The sequence below is a fragment of the Trematomus bernacchii genome, unplaced genomic scaffold (genome assembly GCF_902827165.1).
Source record: "Trematomus bernacchii unplaced genomic scaffold, fTreBer1.1, whole genome shotgun sequence".
Classification (NCBI taxonomy): Eukaryota; Metazoa; Chordata; class Actinopteri; order Perciformes; family Nototheniidae; genus Trematomus; species Trematomus bernacchii.
In genome coordinates, this window is record NW_022987447.1 from 1295698 (window position 1) to 1314944 (window position 19247).

The following is a 19247-nucleotide window of genomic DNA, read 5'->3' on the forward strand; positions in this document are numbered from 1 at the left end:
GTTTACATCCGTGAGTGCAAGTTTAGCTGTGAGTACAGTGGAATCAGCTGATATACTAAGCTATGTTGAGACCTGGTTGCCAGTTAAGCCAGGGAACCCTGCATCTGTATTCTTCATAATGCTAGTGTTGCGTTTACCGCCTTGTTATTCACATTAGACGTTTTACGTTTTTTGAGATTGTGTGCTTAACTCTAAAATACATGCTCACTTTAGAAGCGCATTTTTTTATACGGGTTAATGTGTTTTCACACGTACCTCTTTACGGGGATATGTGTTCGAATCTGGCAACCGTGTTGCGGGACCGCTGTGGGGATGAGCAGCGGCTAATGGCTGACTGGGAGTTCTGATTAGCTTGCCGCTGGTAAGTCTTTATCGACATATTTGTGTCTTCTGTAAAACGCTGTGTTTGTATTACAACGGTGTAATGTGACTAATGTGATTTTTACATTTTTGTATGGTGATATATTTTATGGATTTATGCCCCTCCTGCTAGCGATAGCCAGGTAATGCTACCAGTCCTGTGGCTTCGGTTACCAGTGTTTGTCGTTGCTAGGCCGGTTTTGTGGTCTCGTTATGGTCTGCATTTTGAATAAGCTAACGGTGGTTAGCTCTGCCGAACGCTTCTTTAAAAAAACATTGCTAACATCGTTTGAGCAGCTATTAATCCGCGGGTTATCAACCTGCTACGGCGGACGAATTGTTGTCATTGTATAGCCTGGAATTCCACTGAGGTCTAACTGAAGTTTATACCTGCCGGTTAACGGGCTACATGCAGTTAGTCAGCTAAAACGGTGTAGTGGCTCCACTTGTGTGTATAATAAATAAGAAGCCGTGGTGCAAAGTAACTAAGTAGAATTACTTAAATACTGTACTTCCACTACAATTCACAGTTACATCGTGTACTTTAACTCCACTACATGTATTTAATACCTTTTAGTTTCTTTACATATTTGGATTAATGATGTGAAATACAGTCAAGTCTTAAATCAGACTTTATACCTGGAGTACTTCTCCCACCTCTGCACTTAAGTAACAGCGAAAATATGTCTTATTTGGGCCAACTCAAATCTAACATAATCATTTCTCGGGTGTGTTGTAACTTCTGGAATAAATATCATTAGGCTTTGCCTACGCTTGTGTTTCCACAGGTATAAGGAGTTGTCAAGACTAAAGATTACTGAGCTGCAGTACAGGTGTCAGTGTCATGATAGCTAACTATCTCAATAAGAAGTCTGTCAATAGCTTTGACATTGAACTTTATTGATTCTTCCAGCCTGACTAAAAATGTGTGTGATGCATTTACTGTGAAGGTTGTGAGTCACCATGAGTGTTTCCTTGCAGGTCTGTATTAATCATTGAATGTGTTTTCCCTAACAGTTTGTGATGTGGGACCTTGTTTTGGTGAACCATTCCTGAAGGTGCATTTGGAAGAAAGAGCCTACGAGTGCCAGGCCGTGTAGGGTTGGCAGCCGCTTTGCAACATGTCCAAGAGCAAGAGCTCGGAGTCGATCAAGGTGGTGGTCCGCTGTCGCCCTATGAATGAAAAAGAAAAGGCAGCCAAGTTTGAAAGGGTCGTCTCTGTCGACGTGAAACTGGGCCAAATAATTGTCAGGAACCCCAGGGAGGCTGCTGCCAATGAACACCCCAAAGTCTTCACTTATGATTCAGTATACGACTGGAACTCTAAACAAATAGATTTGTATGATGAAACCTTCAGGCCCCTGGTGGACTCAGTTTTACTTGGGTTCAACGGGACCATTTTTGCCTATGGTCAGACGGGTACAGGGAAAACATACACCATGGAGGGGGTGAGAAATGATCCAGAGAGGAGAGGGGTAATCCCAAACTCATTTGAGCATGTCTTCACTCACATATCCCGCTCCCAGAATCAGCAGTACTTGGTGAGAGCATCGTATCTAGAAATCTACCAGGAGGAGATCAAAGACCTGCTCTCCAAAGACCAGACCCGCCGTCTCGAGCTCAGAGAGAGGCCTGACACCGGTGTGTATGTGAAAGACCTTTCCTCATTTGTCACCAAGAGCGTGCGGGAGATTGAACATGTCATGAACGTGGGCAACCAGAATCGATCAGTGGGTGCCACGAACATGAATGAACACAGCTCCCGTTCTCATGCTATCTTCGTCATCACCGTGGAGTGCAGTGAGCTGGGTGTGGATGGGGAGAACCATATCAGAGTGGGCAAACTGAACCTGGTAGATCTAGCAGGAAGTGAAAGACAGACCAAGACTGGTGCTCAGGGGGAGCGCCTCAAAGAAGCCACGAAGATCAACCTGTCGCTTTCTGCTCTGGGGAACGTCATATCATCTCTGGTGGACGGCAGGAGCAGCCACATCCCGTACCGAGACTCCAAACTCACCCGCCTGCTGCAGGACTCTCTTGGGGGAAATGCCCGCACAGTCATGGTGGCCAACATCGGCCCTGCATCCTACAACCTGGAGGAGACACTGACAACGCTGCGCTACTCCAACAGGGCTAAGAACATTAAAAATAAACCACGTATCAATGAAGACCCCAAAGATGCCCTGCTGAGGGAGTTCCAGGAGGAGATCGCAAGGCTGAAGGAACAGCTGGAGAAGCGCTCCGGAAAGAAGAAAAGGAGGAGGAAGAGGAGGGGTGGGGAAGGGAGCGACGGTGAGGATCTGGAGGAAGGGGAGACGGAGGAGGATGAGGAAGAAGGGGAAGATAAAGGGGATTACTGGCGGGAGCAGCAGGAGAAGTTGGAGAGAGAGAGAAAAGCCATCATGGAGGATCACAGTCTGGTGGCTGAGGAGAAACTCCGGCTGCTCAAAGAGAAAGAGAAGAAGATGGAAGACCTGAAGAGGGAGAAGGACGCCGGGGAGATGCTGTCAGCCAAAGTGAAGGTGGGCTGATCCAAACTGTTTCTGTACATCCGGTGTGACTGATTGATTTGATTTGAGAGGAAACGGTGTAGCATAGACTACAGAGGTGGGAAGTATCTAAGTACATTTACTCAAGAACTGTACTCAAGTAAAATGTTGAGATAAATGTACTTTACTTGAGTATTTCCATTTAATGCTACTACTACTACATTTATTAAACAGCTTTAGCTACTTTTAACAAAATGCATATCTTAAAATTAAACTAATGGACGAACTGTTTAAGTCACAGAAGAGTCAAATTATTACAATATTTCACAAAAGGTCAATCGGAACTTATTTTGTCTACAACAGTAAAATGCTACTTGATGCAACAATATTATCTAGGAATGTCACATGTACATTTTAAGTACATTTAGCTGATAATACTTTTGTACTTTCACTGAGTTATGTGAGATTCTAAATGCAGCACTTTTACTTGAAATTGAGTATTTTGACAATATTGTATTAGTACTACTACTTAAGTAAAGCACCTGAATACAATTGATAGACTCCAGATTCTCTTTCTTTGGATTCTATAAACACAAGCCAGTGGATAAACTCATTATACCCTGCTGGACAAACTGTTTTTGTATTTGCATGCAACCCTAGCTGATGAAATGTGTCAGTTGTCAATGCTTCTTCTCCCCAATGGGACTTGGTTTCATCCTCTTCTTTTTTTCTTCTCCACCCAGGCGATGGAGAGTAAGCTCCTGGTGGGGGGGAAGAACATTGTGGATCACACCAATGAGCAACAGAAAATGCTGGAGCTGAAGAGGCAGGAAATCACGGAGCAGGTACACCACACCCCCGTAATATGATTTACGCTTTCAGTAAGCAATGGCTTGAAGGTCACATTTCAGTAAGCAATGGCTTGAAGGTCACATTTCAGTCAGCAATGTATTGCTGCTAACAGGAAAGCTGCTTTTTTGCTTTTATGCAAATGCATAAAGATAGTTTATTTTGTACTTATAACAACAAAACAAAAGCTCCCTGCTGGGGCCTGAGGTATCACTCACGTTGCCCACTGACAAAGGTATGTATTGGGCCAGAGTGCCTTTTTTGGAGAGTTGAAAGGGGGAGACAGAGGGGAGGACGTTGCCTGAAACGTTCGGCTTACTCAGCAGCAGTCAGCGCTGACAAGTTTGGTCAACTTTTGTTAATTTTAAATATAAGAATGTTTTAAAACTATTTTTTCAAAGGTTTCATTGTCATATGCACAAAAGCTACAGTGTAGTTATGGGAATGAAACACTTAAGTCCCAGGCTCCTTCAATAATGCTACATGAATATATATGAGTGCAAAAGAAACAGAGTAGAATTACTCAGTTTCTAGTGCAAGAGAATGTTTTAAGTGACCAATGTACAAGTAAATGTGTAAGAAGTACACTGTTTACATGTAAAATAGAAAAAGAAGAGCAAAAACAGAACTTAAAATGTATAATCTTCCCATTGGTTTGTGTACCGGACCTTCACCCCAGAAGGTTCAGCACAAATACACAAACTGTTACACGATGGGTTTGAATGCTGTCAGGATGAGATTAAATAATTTCCGATGCTTTATGGGCACCAGGTGTAGACTACAAGACTTGTGTCACTATTTTCTGTCCCAGATACACTGCTTAGATCCAAAACAACACATCTGTGTCTTCATCCTGTTGGGAGCGTCCTCAGATGCTTTAACGGAATCAGACAGAATAAAACCAGTGCCACTTAAAAATAGCACCAATTATTTTTTGGGCAAAATATACTGCTGCTGTAATCTATGGGAGGAAAGAGAGCGGCAAGGGGAGGGGGTTATAGAGCAGCAGGTCAGAGTTCAGGATGTAGAGATGGTGTTAATGGTGCTGATGCTTCAGTGAAACAATGAGGTAAATGCAGTAAGAAGATATCAACAGAGCCTGTAGAGAACAAGTATCAAATCAGGTTTAAGAGTCAGGATAGGGTTTAAGGACATCTTGCCCTAACAACGAATGTAGATTTTCAAATGTAATCTATCATTAAAGACCAAAAAACCCAGGCGTGTGCTTATCTCTAACAATCAAAGGAAATTAACTCGTATGTCATATGAAGAATAGGGCCCAGGCTCAACATCAGACTTATTGTTTGACAATTTGAAAGTCCGTTGACAGTAAGCGTAGGAAATCCTATTATTTGCTAATGTAGCTTTAGCATTTGGATGTTAGTAGCAATTTCCCATCCCTTGTGTGTCTGTAGTCCTTATAATCAGACCCACTTCTTGCATTGTGGTCCCTGTAGGGCAGGGGTGCCCAACTAGTCGATCGCGATCGACGGGAGATTCCCAGTCGATCGCGAGATGTGTCTAAAAATAGAACAACAATATTCTGTTTTGTCGTTAATGTCCTATAACATCATCTTCCTGTGCCAGAATAATGCACTTGAACGCATCAAAGCTTTGTGATTGGCGTGACCCCATGTGTCGGGGCGTGGCTGGTGGGAAGTGGGCACTAGTTCGCTGACGTTGTCCGTGGCAACAGGAGTGACAGTCCGCACACACACAAGACCACAATTATGGCAGAAGCAAAAAAGCCCAAAATATATCATTTTCACTCCGAGTGGGAGGATGATTATTTTTTTGTTTATTCCAATTCAAAGTCCATCTGTCTCATCTGCAATGCGAGCGTGGCTTTACCGAAGAAGGGTAATTTAGAGCGGCATTTCAAAACGGTGCACAAACGCTACGAGACGGGATTCCCTCCTAATTCTGCCCTACGCTCCCAAAAGGTGAGGGACCTGAAAGGACAGCTAAATGCACAGCAGTCCATCTTCACCAGGCCCAACAACAAGAGCAAGGCTGCTACCATAGCATCTTATCGTGTCAGTCACGTTTTTGCGAAACACATGAAGTCTTTCAAAGACGGCGAAGTTGTGAAAGAAGCATTCCTGGAGGCTGCCGACGTGCTTTTTGGGGACAGTAAAAATAACAATAGCATTTCAACAGGTTTTTGATATAATAAAGACTCAAGTTAGATACCGTTATTAATCAGCTGTAAGTTTTAGTTTGTTTGAACTTATTCTTTTAGTGGGAATGCTGATACAGCATTCCAACTATCTGTTATTCAAAATCTTGATTCCGCCCGTTATTTTGCCGGCCTTCTCCTCCCGCATTGAACATCGCAGAAACTCCGTTCAAACATCAAAACGTTCAGCTCGGTTGGGAATCGATTGCTATTACTTTTATCATTCATAACTTTCATAATTCCAGAGATACATCACATTTTTAACCATTGAAGTCAATGGAGAAAATCTTCAGACTTGAACAATCTTCATGCAACTTCAACTGCTAACTGTTCCTTCATACCTTCTCTCAGAAACCTCATTCCAACTTTAAAATGTTACACATCTTTCTGACATTATTCGTGTAACACAACTTTTAAATCTGATTCTTACTTTTAGAGATATTAAACATTGTTCAGACCTTGGTAAAGAGGCCTTCTTCAGATTTTAACATTAACTAGAGTGCGTGATGTCACAGCTAGAGTGTAGGGAATCTTGAAATTTGTCTTCATATATTTTTTTAAAACTGCCATAATTCCCAAACCATTAATTCATGAGACATTCTTTTTCATGACAAACGTAGGAAAACATCTCGTAGCTTGAAAAATGACAAATAATTAAGCAAAATAATTAAACAAAATGCCTCTTGAGGGCATGAAGTGACAAAAACGTTCAACATGTCTCCAGTAAAGCCCATTGTAATTTCAGGCTGATATTTCCTCACAGCAGCAGCCGCACACCTTTAGTTAAACTGCCAAAAGGGCCACATTATTAACCCGAAAGTACACAAAAAGCACACTTCAGATACTCAAGGTCCTCGAGATGCTTCACGCTTTGAAATTTCACCGATATCTGTTACGGTTCTTCAACAAAACGTTCACATGTAACAGGTTTATCTCTCATTCAGAACAATGGAAACCTTTGATCTCTGGACACGTCGTAAGCTCAAATATAAACACCTGTGTCATGGAACACGATGATGTCATAACTCCAACTGACATGCTCAGAGCAGCAGACTTCAGATAATGGTTAATGGTCCTGCCCTCAACAGCTCTACGTCAATTATGGGGTGTCATCATATGCCGTTTCCATGGAAACTAATCCCTCGCCATAAAAGACGATGTCGCTTTACATTAACTCCTATGAAAATATTCAAAAAGTGCTCAAACTTTACATGTGTGCTAACAGTCCAGCTGTGACGACATCTACGTGAGAGTTTTGAGATTTCTTCAAATGCCGTTGCCATGGTAACACAAGGCTCGCCATGAAAAACGGTTCTCTCATAACTTCAGTGAAAATGCTCCAAACGGCCCAAAACTTCACAGGTTTGGTAACGATGCAGCCATCAACGCATCTAAGCGTATTATGGGATGTCATCAAATGCCGTTGGCATGGCGACAGATCATACACCATCAAGTTAGTTCAAAAGTTTGCCGTTCAAATATTCTGCTGCTTTTCCAAGCCTTTTTACTTTCTTTTCTTCTCTCATCACACATTCAAGCCCCCAGTGGTCATGTATCATTTCAATCTAAATTCTTCACTTTCTTCTTACACATTACATTTCAGCATAGCAGTTTAGCGTCAGCTTTTCAGCATAAAGCATTCCCACTAGCAATTTCTTCAGGAATTGCATTCTCTAGTTACAATTATTGTACAAAATGGTATAAGAATGCAAACTTAAATTGATTATAGTCTATTATCAATTCAGGTTAAGAAACTAGTGTTGCTTGCATCCTATTTTAAAGGCATTTCTTTTTATACTCTACTAAAATGCAACAAAAAAAGGGTTTGATTCTATTAATTTTGTCTTTTTTATTGCACTTTGGCAGCAGATTCCTGTGTAGCTTCAGATCTGAGTTGTCTTATTAGTAAGCCTAATTTATACTTTTGTAGCAACACTATTTTCATATACATGTAATGGCAAAGAAAGGGTTCAGAGTCTTTTCTTTTTTTCCTGTGTCATATGTGGCAGCACTGTTCAATGTTTCTTGAAAACATGACCCACTGTAGTTTGTGACGTGTGAATAAACTCCAACTCTGTATCAACAACACTGTTGTGTAACTTCAGTTAAATACTTGTATGTGTGTAGATTAGAAAGAGGTAAGATAAAGGATCTGCAGTATTTTATGAAGTATTAATCGTACAAAGGTCAGTTTTATACAAGTAGAAGTGTGTGTTTACCTGGTAGTAGGCTGTCAGCAATGGCTACGCCTCTCTAGTTGGACTGGTAGATCTCGGCAGACTGGCAACTTTAAAAGTAGCTCTCGGTTCAAAAAAGGTTGGGCACACTGTAGGGCATTACATTGGATGAGGAACATTTTACCTGACACTATCAAGCTTAACTGATGTGTGTCCCACATGTGTGAACGTGTGTGTGTTTGTTGGTTCCCAGAAACGGAGAGAGCGGGAGATGCAGCAGCAGATGGAGAGTCGAGACGAGGAGACTCTGGAGCTGAAGGAGACGTACAGTTCTCTGCAGCAGGAGGTCGACATCAAAACCAAGAAGCTGAAGAAGGTAGCAGCTCCAATCTTTCATGGCTGTCCTGCTTCTTTTAGCTGTTAACAATCAATACATAGTACATAAAAGGAGCACTTCTTGTAATGGTACCGCATGGCTATAAAGTTTTAAAAGCCTGGTGCTCAGAACTTGTGAGGCTTTATATATCTGGTGATAAAATGCTTTGCAAGTGTATATATATAAAATCAAGCAAGAATACCCCATACCCCATTTGTTGCTTTATTTGGATATTCCATTTTTAAGGCTGAATTAATTGACCAAGGCTGAATATTATAAAATACTTTTTCCATCATGGTTAATGGACCCTGGCTTCCTGTCTCCTTCTCTGTCCTCCAGCTGTTTGCCAAGCTGCAGGCAGTGAAGGCAGAGATCCAAGACATCCAGGAGGCGCACATCAACGAGCGGCAGGATCTGGAACAGACCCAGAACGAGCTCACCCGAGACCTCAAACTCAAGTACGCAGTCTGCATATCACTAGGGCTGCCCTCGACTAAAGATTTTTCTCGTCGACCAATAGTCGTCAATTAAGGCGATTAGTCGACTAATCGTCGCACGTTTATGATACATTATGATTATAAATATATATACTTTAAAAAAAAAAAAATGTCTCTCCCAAAAATGGTTTCAGTTTCAAAGGCTGATAAAGAGCGTTATTATAACAGCATGGTACGTTGTGCTTCACATAAAATATAAAATAAAACTGTAATAATGAACCTTTGAAATATAAATGAAATGTAGAGAGCGCATGAGAGTCACAGCGCACGGACGCAGCGGTATACATGAAAGCTTTATCGTTTTCTGAGGTCAGAATGATTATATTGTAGCGTCTCGCTATAGGAACACAGGGAGGCTTTGTATGTCTTTTATCCGGGAGTTTATTAATAATCAGAATCAGAATACCTTTATTAGTCCCACAGAGGGGAAATGTACGTTGTTACGTTTGTATAACGATCACAGGTTAACCACGCCAAAATAATGAAATAACTCCGTTAAATCCTCACTCACATACTCCGTCAGCTCTCTCGTAGCATTCCCCGGCTCTCTCTCTAGGAACCTCTCTCTTCACTACTCCGTGTTTTGTTATGAAGCCGGCATTCAGGAAGCTGCGCTGTGATGGTGTGGATATGGAGGAGACTTTTTGCCTTAGTAGTTTGCATGTCACCTTGTGGGACTCGTCCTTTACTCGCTCAGAAAGATCCACACTTAATGTCCAAATTAACTTAATGACCAGGCTCCGCTCTGAAAGAAGTCTGAGGGGGTTTCCGGCTGACGCTCATAGCACATGCAGCGCACGGATGGAGCTTTTTTTGTTTTTTTTATATATATAATCGACTAATGAAAAATTGCTCGATTAAGACTTTATTAGTAGACTAGGGGTTAGTCGACTATTAGGGGGCAGCCCTACATATCACACTGTCGGCCTGGCAGGAGGAAACTGAAGCAACTTACTCAATAAATCAATCGTTTGAAACAATATATAGATTTTAACATGATTTCATTGATTTGAAAATGATCGTATTACAGCGCTGAGACAACATAATACAGCTCCTCTGCGCACCAACGGCTGGAACTGCGGCGACAGCAACGTAACTTAAAATGTTCAGTTTCTGTTCCATTGACCAGTCTTTAAACACGGCCAGAGCCCATACTGTGTTTCCTTTAGTGTTTACTTCCTGTATGTCTTCTTCTGCTGTTCCCTTTAGTGTATTTACTTCCTGTCTGTCTTCTTCTGCCGTTCCCTTTAGTGTGTTTACTTCCTGTCTGTCTTCTTCTGCTGTTCCCTTTAGTGTGTTTACTTCCTGTCTGTCTTCTTCTGCCGTTCCCTTTAGTGTGTTTACTTCCTTTCTGTCTTCTTCTGCTGTTCCCTTTAGTGTGTTTACTTCCTGTCTGTCTTCTTCTGCCGTTCCCTTTAGTGTGTTTACTTCCTTTCTGTCTTCTTCTGCTGTTCCCTTTAGTGTGTTTACTTCCTGTCTGTCTTCTTCTGCTGTTCCCTTTAGTGTGTTTACTTCCTGTCTGTCTTCTTCTGCCGTTCCCTTTAGTGTGTTTACTTCCTTTCTGTCTTCTTCTGCCGTTCCCTTTAGTGTGTTTACTTCCTGTCTGTCTTCTTCTGCTGTTCCCTTTAGTGTGTTTACTTCCTGTCTGTCTTCTTCTGCCGTTCCCTTTAGTGTGTTTACTTCCTTTCTGTCTTCTTCTGCTGTTCCCTTTAGTGTGTTTACTTCCTGTCTGTCTTCTTCTGCCGTTCCCTTTAGTGTGTTTACTTCCTTTCTGTCTTCTTCTGCCGTTCCCTTTAGTGTGTTTACTTCCTTTCTGTCTTCTTCTGCTGTTCCCTTTAGTGTGTTTACTTCCTGTCTGTCTTCTTCTGCTGTTCCCTTTAGTGTGTTTACTTCCTGTATGTCTTCTTCTGCTGTTCCCTTTAGTGTGTTTACTTCCTGTCTGTCTTCTTCTGCTGTTCCCTTTAGTGTGTTTACTTCCTGTCTGTCTTCTTCTGCTGTTCCCTTTAGTGTGTTTACTTCCTGTATGTCTTCTTCTGCCGTTCCCTTTAGTGTTTACTTCCTGTCTTTCTTCTTTTGATGATTCCTTTGTCCTCCAGCTCTCTGTCTTTTAACCTCTTTCCTTCTGTTGTGCTGTTATCTTGTTCTCGTTGTCTTCGGGTGACTAAAGATTCCTAACCTTTACATTTGTTAAAGTGTATATTCAAAAAACGATGTCATGGTGTTTTCTGATGAAGGAAAAATATATTTTTTTGGGCCCCAGCTGAAGTTGACCAGACTTTTTTCCGTGGGTTTTTACGACTTAACATATAATCAATACTCCAATAATCAGAGCGTCCTAATCAACGGTCTGCTATTGAAAGAGAGCAGATCCCCCAATGTCCAAATTGACCAGAATAGAGCATTCAACGTGCTAACGTTTTAATATAGCATATAAAGGAGGAAATGGTTTTCCAGTAAGACTTCAGTTATACTGACACCAGATACCTTTTAAATATATTTGAATGATTAGTAAATGTGAAACGGAACTATTATTTGACACCACAGCCTTCCTTCTTTAGTGAAATAAATAATACACAGTCAGGCTAGAGTCACAGACTGATCTGCTGTGTGTCTATTCTGTTTCACCTGAACACTTCCTGTTCTGTCTGTGTGTGACTGCGTCTCATTGCTCCTTTGTTCGTCTTTTAGGCATCTGATCATCGAGAACTTCATTCCCTTAGAGGAGAAGAACAAAATAGTCCACAGGGCTTACTTTGATGAAGAGGATGAATACTGGAAAACAAAGCCAATCACACGTCTAGAGGAGTAAGTCACACAGAATCGTAACAAAACTCACCTTTCCCACCGTGCTGTATGCAGCGTCTCATCGATGTGTGTGTGTGTGTGTGTGTGGTGTGTGTGGTGTGTGTGTGGTGTGTCTGGTGTGTGTGTGTGTGTGGTGTGTGTGGTGTGTGTGTGTGTGTGTGTGGTGTGTGTGTGTGTGGTGTGTGTGTGTGTGTGTGTGTGTGTGTGTGTGTGTGTGTGGTGTGTGTGTGTGTGTGTGTGTGTGTGTGTGTGTGTGTGTGTGGTGTGTGTTGTGTGTGTGTGGTTGTGTGTGTGTGTGTGTGTGTGTGTGTGTGTGTGTGTGTGTGTGTGTTGTGTGTGTGTGTGTGTGTGTGTGTAGTGTGTGTGTGGGTGTGTGTGTGATGTGGTGTGTGTGTGTGTGTCAGTGACCAGCAGATGATGACCCGGCCTCTGTCTGCAGTGGGCTACAGGAGGCCTCTCAGTCACCACGCTCGCAAGTCCATGATGATGAGGCCGGACATGAGATACAAAGTAAGCTCCCCCCCTTTACACTGGTGACTGGGCATGTGTCCACACTTAAACCTCCAGAGAATATTTATATATGAATCACAGACACCTTGGTTCTGCACTGCTTATCCTCTTCCACTGAGCTTAGATGCACTGAAGACACCATACACAAAGCCAACAATGCATTGCAGAATTAACAGTGTAGCTATAAGAAGGCAAGTTTATTTAAACAGCCCATTTGAAAACAAGGTGATTCATAGTGCTTTACCAGACACATGAATAGCATTAAGATAAAGTGCAACAGAAACATGTTCTAAAAATGACATTTGAAAACAGTCATATAAAAGCCAAGAGAATAGAGATGAAATCAAGCTCAAATAGAATACCACAGGTTTAAAAAGGAAGACAAGTTACAGTGCGGTGTAAGATATGAGTACTTATTTGATTTAAGAAAAGGCAGCAGCAAAAAGGAAAGTCTCGAGAAAGTTCTGACACATGTAATCACTGATTTGTTACATGCACTAACTAAGTTCTTGCATTGGACCATAATGCCCTGGGGATGTGTCTGTTTTGGGCATTGTATTTAAATACAACAATGAAGTAAATATGTATTGATCCATAAGGATTATAAAATGCACAGGATTAAAGAATGTACACTAGGTATCATGGTTAGGATTTCCCCAATTAAGCTAATATAAGGGATAGTTTGAATTGTTTGTATTGGGGTTGTATGAGGTACTTACCTAAAGACAGTGTATTATCCCTCTGTACAGTTTGGGGAAAGACATCTGAAAAAAACGGAATAAGTTCAATTGTATGTTCAATTTAGATTATTATTATTATTACCTTACAGTCAGACAGCCCTTTCTAACAGGAAACTAAAGCCGTTATCTCTGCTCTCTTCAGGTTCCATTTACAGAAACAGTCATTTGAGTTTGAGTTTAAGAACATGGGAGTTGCTGGCCTGCCTCGATGAGTTATATAGTTTGTGTTATTGTGTGACTTTGCTGGGCTGTGGTAGACCATCAGCTCCTGTGTTCTGTAAGCATGCATCATTTTCAATACTTAAATGCAATATGTGCATCTGTACGTATATGCTCAGTGTCAGTGGTGTTGAAACAGATGTTCCTCTCCATGCTCCCTGTATTGACTGGCTCCTGCTCTGTCTCCAGGCTGAGAACATCATGGTGCTGGACATGGACCTGCCTGCCCGCACCACTAAGGAGTACCAGGAGCCCGTTATCGCCCCCAAGGTGGCGGCGGCTCTGGAGAGCGCTCTGCGGGACGAGGATGAGATCCAGGTGGATGCCTCGGGCTTCCACAGCAGCTTGGGATCAACCCCCCCTGCCAGCGGCAGCCTCAAGAAGCCAAAGTCTGGGTAAGGAACACCGGCACCACCAGATCAATGAATGTTCATGTGCTATGACATGGTGACACTGGTCATTCACAGTTTCAAGATTCAGTGGCTTAATTGTCACAATAGCTACAGTGTAGATGGTGGCATTACAAATCAGTCCCAGGGAGGGTTGGGTACCAAAAACCGCTTCGGATTCCAACGGTATCGTTTAGAAATCTTAATTTTGGTTCTGATTATTGACTCATGAGGAAATGTATCTTGCCGCTTCCTGTACTGTTAGACGGGGAGGGGCGGGACATGGAGCGAGCACAGTACCAGGAGGAATAACAGTTGTGAGGACACTCTCTCTCTCACTCTCACTCTCTCTCTCTCTCTCTCTCTCTCTCTCTCTCTCTCTCTCTCTCTCTCACTCTCTCTCTCTCACTCTCACTCTCACTCTCTCTCTCACTCTCTCTCTCTCACTCTCACTGTCACTCTCTCACTGTCACTCTCTCACTCTCACTGTCACTCTCTCTTTCACTGTCACTCTCATTCTCTCTCACTCACTCTCTCTCACTGTCACTCAAATTCTCTCTCACTCTCTCTCTCGCTGTCACTCATTCTCTCTCACTGTCACTCTCTCTCTCACTCTCTCTCTCTCTCTCACTCTCTCTCTCTCTCACTCTCTCTCTCTCACTCTCACTGTCACTCTCTCACTGTCACTCTCATTCTCTCTCATTCTCTCTCACTCTCTCTCACTCTCTCTCTCTCACTCTCACTGTCACTCTCTCACTGTCACTCTCATTCTCTCTCTCTCACTCTCTCTCTCACTGTCACTCTCATTCTCTCTCTCTCACTCTCTCTCTCACTGTCACTCAAATTCTCTCTCACTCTCTCTCTCGCTGTCACTCATTCTCTCTCACTGTCACTCTCTCTCTCACTGTCACTCTCATTCTCTCTCACTCTCTCTCTCTCACTGTCACTCTCATTCTCTCTCACTCTCTCTCTCTCACTGTCACTCTCATTCTCTCTCACTCTCTCTCTCTCACTGTCACTCAAATTCTCTCTCACTCTCTCTCTCGCTGTCACTCTCATTCTCTCTCACTCTCTCTCTCTCACTGTCACTCATTCTCTCTCACTATCACTCTCTCTCTCACTCTCTCACTGTCACTCTCTCTTTCTCACACTCTCTCTTTCTCACTCTCTCTCACTGTCACTCTCACTCTCATTGTAGTAATATGTATTTACATACTACTGCTCATTGTAGTAATATGTATTTCATTCTTGAGATCATAGATCTCTTTTTCAAGGGAGACCTGCATTTACATACTACAATGAGCAACACTGATCTTTTCAGTGTTGAAAGAAGTTCTCAGATGACCTACAGGGTTTCCCACACATAGAATATACTTGGGCGGGCCGCCCAGGTATATTAACGGCCTCCCAAGTATATTTCGACACCCATTTATTTATTTTTTTAATTTATTTTTTATAATAATAAATAAAAAAATAAAAATGTTCGTCTGCGACCACGACGCCATCTGCGATCGATTAACTTGTGGACAATGATCCCTCGCTCTACGCCTCCTGTACTCAGTCCCGGACTGGCCATCATACAGATCATAAATCAAAGCCCTTGATTGGTCTCTGTGTGTCATTCAAGCTCGGGATAACCTCAGCTCAGGTGAGGTAAAGGACTCTCTGAGTGTTTAGATAGTTAACTTAGTCTAAGTTCTCAGTGGGTCTCAAACGGTTTGGTCACCATTTATGTAAACACATATTTCCATTTGAGGGGGTAGTGATTAGTAAAATATGCATGAATACAAAATAAAAAAAGTTAACTAGGGGAAAAAAGGTAAGATACACTTTATGATTATTGAAATGTATACAGTTCTGTTTCATATAGGTGTTCCCATAGATCTAGTCTCTTTATTTGCCCCTCAAAGTGCACCAGATTGATGCATTTAACTCCAAAATAAAATAAAAAAATCTTAGCGGGGGAGCATGCCCCCGGACCCCCCTAGAGGATTTGAGGTCCACCCCTACTTAAAATCACATGGATAGGTTCCTAAATACATTTACCATTTAAAAAAAAAAAAAAAAAAAAAAAAAAAAAAAAAAATAGTAACCAAGTCCATGTGTTTATTTGTGGGTAGTAGATTTAAACTATAGGGCTATCACTATGGGCCCTGCCTGTACCTGTTCGCTATGCCATGGCGTGAAGGGTCTGCTAACAAGCGACCAACAGAAAGGTTCATGTTAATGTTGTTGCACGTCACAAAGGCACGTCACCTCAAACCCCCCCCCCCCCCCCCCGCTACTAGCACCCCCCAAGTATATTTCAGATCTGTGGGAAACACTGACCTATTTAGGTGGACTGTAAACCGATGAACGGCACATAGATAATATATGTTATGACAACAAGCCTTTGAATCTTGAATCTATATAAGGTGATTTGGGTAGAAATCCTATCATTCAGAGAATAATAATGTAACCTTATTATGTGCAGGCTGTTCAACTTGAACTGTTATTCCAGTAATGTGATTAACCCCTGCTCTCTGTCACTCAGTCGACCCAGATCAGTAAAGAAGTCGAGCACCCCCACCTCTCCGTTCAGCCCCTCCAGTCCAGGATCCCAGCTTTACCCACAGTCCCGCGGTCTGGTGCCCAAGTGACATCATCCACAGCTCAAAGCACCAACCTCTCCGGTGCACCTTTCACTTTGGGAGAAAGAATGATAGAATATGGGATTCTGCAAAAAACGTTAAAGACTATTGCTGCTTTGTAAGTTTGAACTGTAACCACACCACTATGAGCTGCTGCCCCCCCCCCCCCCCCCCCCCCCCCGAGAGGAACAGCAGCAACGCATGAAGCCTCACATCACTAACTGCTTTACGCCTCTGAAGTCTTATATATCAGTCACAATGTTCTTAATGTAGAGACAAATGGACCTGTGCACTTCTTCTCCCTACCTTCCCAGGTGTGTGTTGGGTGTTGTAGTCCTCTCTTACTGTATGTGTGGACATTAGTGCAAAGCATTGTGGGGTTAACGTACAGACAACGTGTCCACATATCTGTGTGTCTTCACTTGGTGTACGTCAAACTGTGCTGTCTTCTATTGTCAGAGCTCTGATAATGGAACATGTCATGTATGTGTTTTTGTCTTAAAGGAACACGTCAACATTTATGGGAAAAAAGTGTATTTGCGGAGTTAGACGGGACAAAGAATAATTACATTAGAGACAATACGCCTGTTTGGCAGTCTCGCTCATGGAGACGGCAAAAGTCAAGAGGCTCACAAAAAGCAGAACATGTTGTTTTCAAATATCTGTTTATTAGATGAAACAATTGAGGTTTTAATGATCAAATAGAAGGTGGATAGAGCTAAGTGCTAGCCCTTCTTCTCTCTAATCACAAATGAGCGGTTTACCTAAAATGTTGAGTTGATTCTTTCACTGTGTGATTGTAAATGGGGGGGGGGACATCCACACCCCCCCTGTGGACACTTTCTGAGATTCAGGACATGGGAGCTGGCTGAGCAGATCAAGGCCTTCCTCTCCTCTCTGGGAGTGTGCCTCAGATTCATCAGGGTTCCACGGTGCCTTAATGTGTCCTTCATCTCGGCTCCTTTTATTTCAGGTGTGCACACTTTGTTCTTCTCGGCCTGTGTGTGTTTTTATCTACTCATTCATTCCAGCGTCAGGAGATTGTTGTTAGCATAGCATTGCTGTTGGAAAGGGGTGCACTCATGACAGCAGTCAGCCTCTCCATGACTCTGGGAGGGGGCCACACTCCCTCTGTTTGTTTTGACCTCATTGACCTCCATCTAACTCTAAAGATGCTTTTCTCAGTACTGTGGTGGAAACACTATGGATGTCTTCATAATACACAAATCATTCCGTTTGTTTGCCTGCAGGTGGACAATATGCAGATTAACTGTGACTGTGAGGCTGCTGCTGTGCACGGTTCACTTCCCACCTCACATTTCAACAGGCCTGGATCATATGGCAAAGAAACCTTCACAAATACTTGTTCAGTTGACAGTGTTTGTTTAAAGAAATACTTCACCCACATAATCATGATGACTCACCCTGTTACCTTGGCGAAAAGTCAACTGCCTCCTTCCTGAACGTAGAGAAAACAGAGAAGTCTTGATGAATTGAAGTAAATGGGACCACGTTTAACATGAGTCCAATTATATGAAAACATACTCTCACTCAACCAGTGAAGTATCATACAAGTCTAATGTATCCAGTTGTATGCTCACTACTTCACACATGCATGCATTGTCACTAATACCTTACTTTTTTATACACTTTGGCATACAACGTTTCACAGATGTCTTCCTATAGTTTTGCTGTTAAACTCGGCACCCATTCACTTCAATCCTTTAAGACCTTTCTCCAAAATCAAGTTTTCACCCAAGGTAACGGGGTGAGTAGGCTAACTGTAAAGATGAGAATTGTGTGGGTAAAGTATTTCTTTAAGAGCCACCCTGGTTATAAAAAATAGAAACTTAAACTAAAGATTATTTGTTGCTGTTTGACCTTTGGCTGCACACCGTATGTATTTAGATATGTAATAATGAGTATAGACTTGTTGATAGGCAATCCTCAGTCACTTTTGCAGATATATAAAATAAATTCTAAAATGGGATCCCATATTGATAAAAATCTAACTTATAATCTTTCATTTTTATATACAGATGTAGATATAATTTTCTATTCAGTTTGCTTCTTTAATAGATATTTGTTTTATTTTTTCAGCTTTGTAATTTAATGTTGACATTTAATTTGTTGTGTCATACATGTGTCTTCTTTTGTATTCAGCCAGGTACAGGCTTTGTTTGTCTGTGTATACATTTAGGAATATATGTTCTGCATATGGAAAGTGAAAGTGTGGCTCATCTGTGAGACGCTGAGAGCACATGGATGTTCGTCACAGTTCTTTTATGTCTACTGTTCATTTAACCTCACAAACATAATCATTAGAATAAGGCTTAACTGTTGTGACTGACATTGCAATGAATGCAGTATACCTGCCGCATGACTTTAGCAAGCTAGAGTCAACCCTTTGGTTGTGGCATTTTCATAATTCATAGGAATTTGGTAAGCTGAATGTGAAATATATCCCATAGCTGCATCACTGGATCCAAACTCCATCAGAAGACTGGTGTTTTGAGAGGACCATGATGCTCCTCTCTGAGGCCGGCCATGTCTATACCTTGTTTAGTTTCTTCTGATTATTAAAGACAATTCAATCATATGTTGTATGTCCTGTCTCTTTAGGTACTTTTACCATGTGAAATGATTCAACCTATTTACTTATACGGTTTCTCGAGCAGTTTGAGATGTGACACTTTGTAGAAAAATGAGTTTGCTTTAAAGGGACCGGAGAACAAATAAATAAATACATATTTCTCCTCTTTTCTTTTTTTTGTAGGGCTATAAAGAGGAATATGTGTTTTTGATGTCGCACCTCTTCTAATAGATAGGTTTAGTGTCACAAACACTGACAGAATGCTGAGAATCATTTCTTTGTGTAAAAGAAAAAAACACTTAAAGAATGAAGTTAGGGGCGATATTCTTGCACATTTTTTCAACGTGACTTTTTTCATATTTTGAAACATACTTTTAAATATTGACATTCTATTTTTTGATTTAAAAAAAATATTTTCAACATACTCAAATGAT

At 41.8% G+C, this 19247-nt stretch overlaps 1 protein-coding gene and 1 long non-coding RNA gene across 2 annotated transcripts; both read left to right on the plus strand.

Moving 5' to 3' along the window:
* The first annotated feature begins 242 nt into the window (after positions 1-242).
* kif3b (kinesin family member 3B) lies at positions 243-16395 on the plus strand. Its single transcript, XM_034142577.1, has 9 exons — positions 243-361; positions 1378-2882; positions 3593-3694; positions 8308-8430; positions 8770-8888; positions 11616-11732; positions 12137-12242; positions 13391-13596; positions 16124-16395. The coding sequence occupies exons 2-9, from the start codon at positions 1482-1484 to the stop codon at positions 16227-16229; spliced, it is 2280 nt and encodes a 759-aa protein (XP_033998468.1). The 5' UTR covers positions 243-361; positions 1378-1481; the 3' UTR covers positions 16230-16395.
* Position 16396: 1 nt separating this feature from the next.
* LOC117492367 lies at positions 16397-18973 on the plus strand. Its single transcript, XR_004556848.1, has 2 exons — positions 16397-17193; positions 17471-18973. It is a non-coding gene; the product is annotated as an uncharacterized LOC117492367 (long non-coding RNA).
* Positions 18974-19247: the final 274 nt, after the last annotated feature.

What these genes read in the sequence shown, in the direction of transcription:
- kif3b (XM_034142577.1), top strand. Translation starts at nt 1,482, where the DNA reads ATGTCCAAGAGCAAGAGCTCGGAGTCGATCAAGGTGGTGGTCCGCTGT. An exon ending in AAACCAAGAAGCTGAAGAAG is followed by an intron (nt 8,431 to 8,769) that starts GTAGCAGCTCCA and finishes TCTGTCCTCCAG; the next exon opens with CTGTTTGCCAAGCTGCAGGC. An exon ending in CCAATCACACGTCTAGAGGA is followed by an intron (nt 11,733 to 12,136) that starts GTAAGTCACACA and finishes TGTGTGTGTCAG; the next exon opens with TGACCAGCAGATGATGACCC.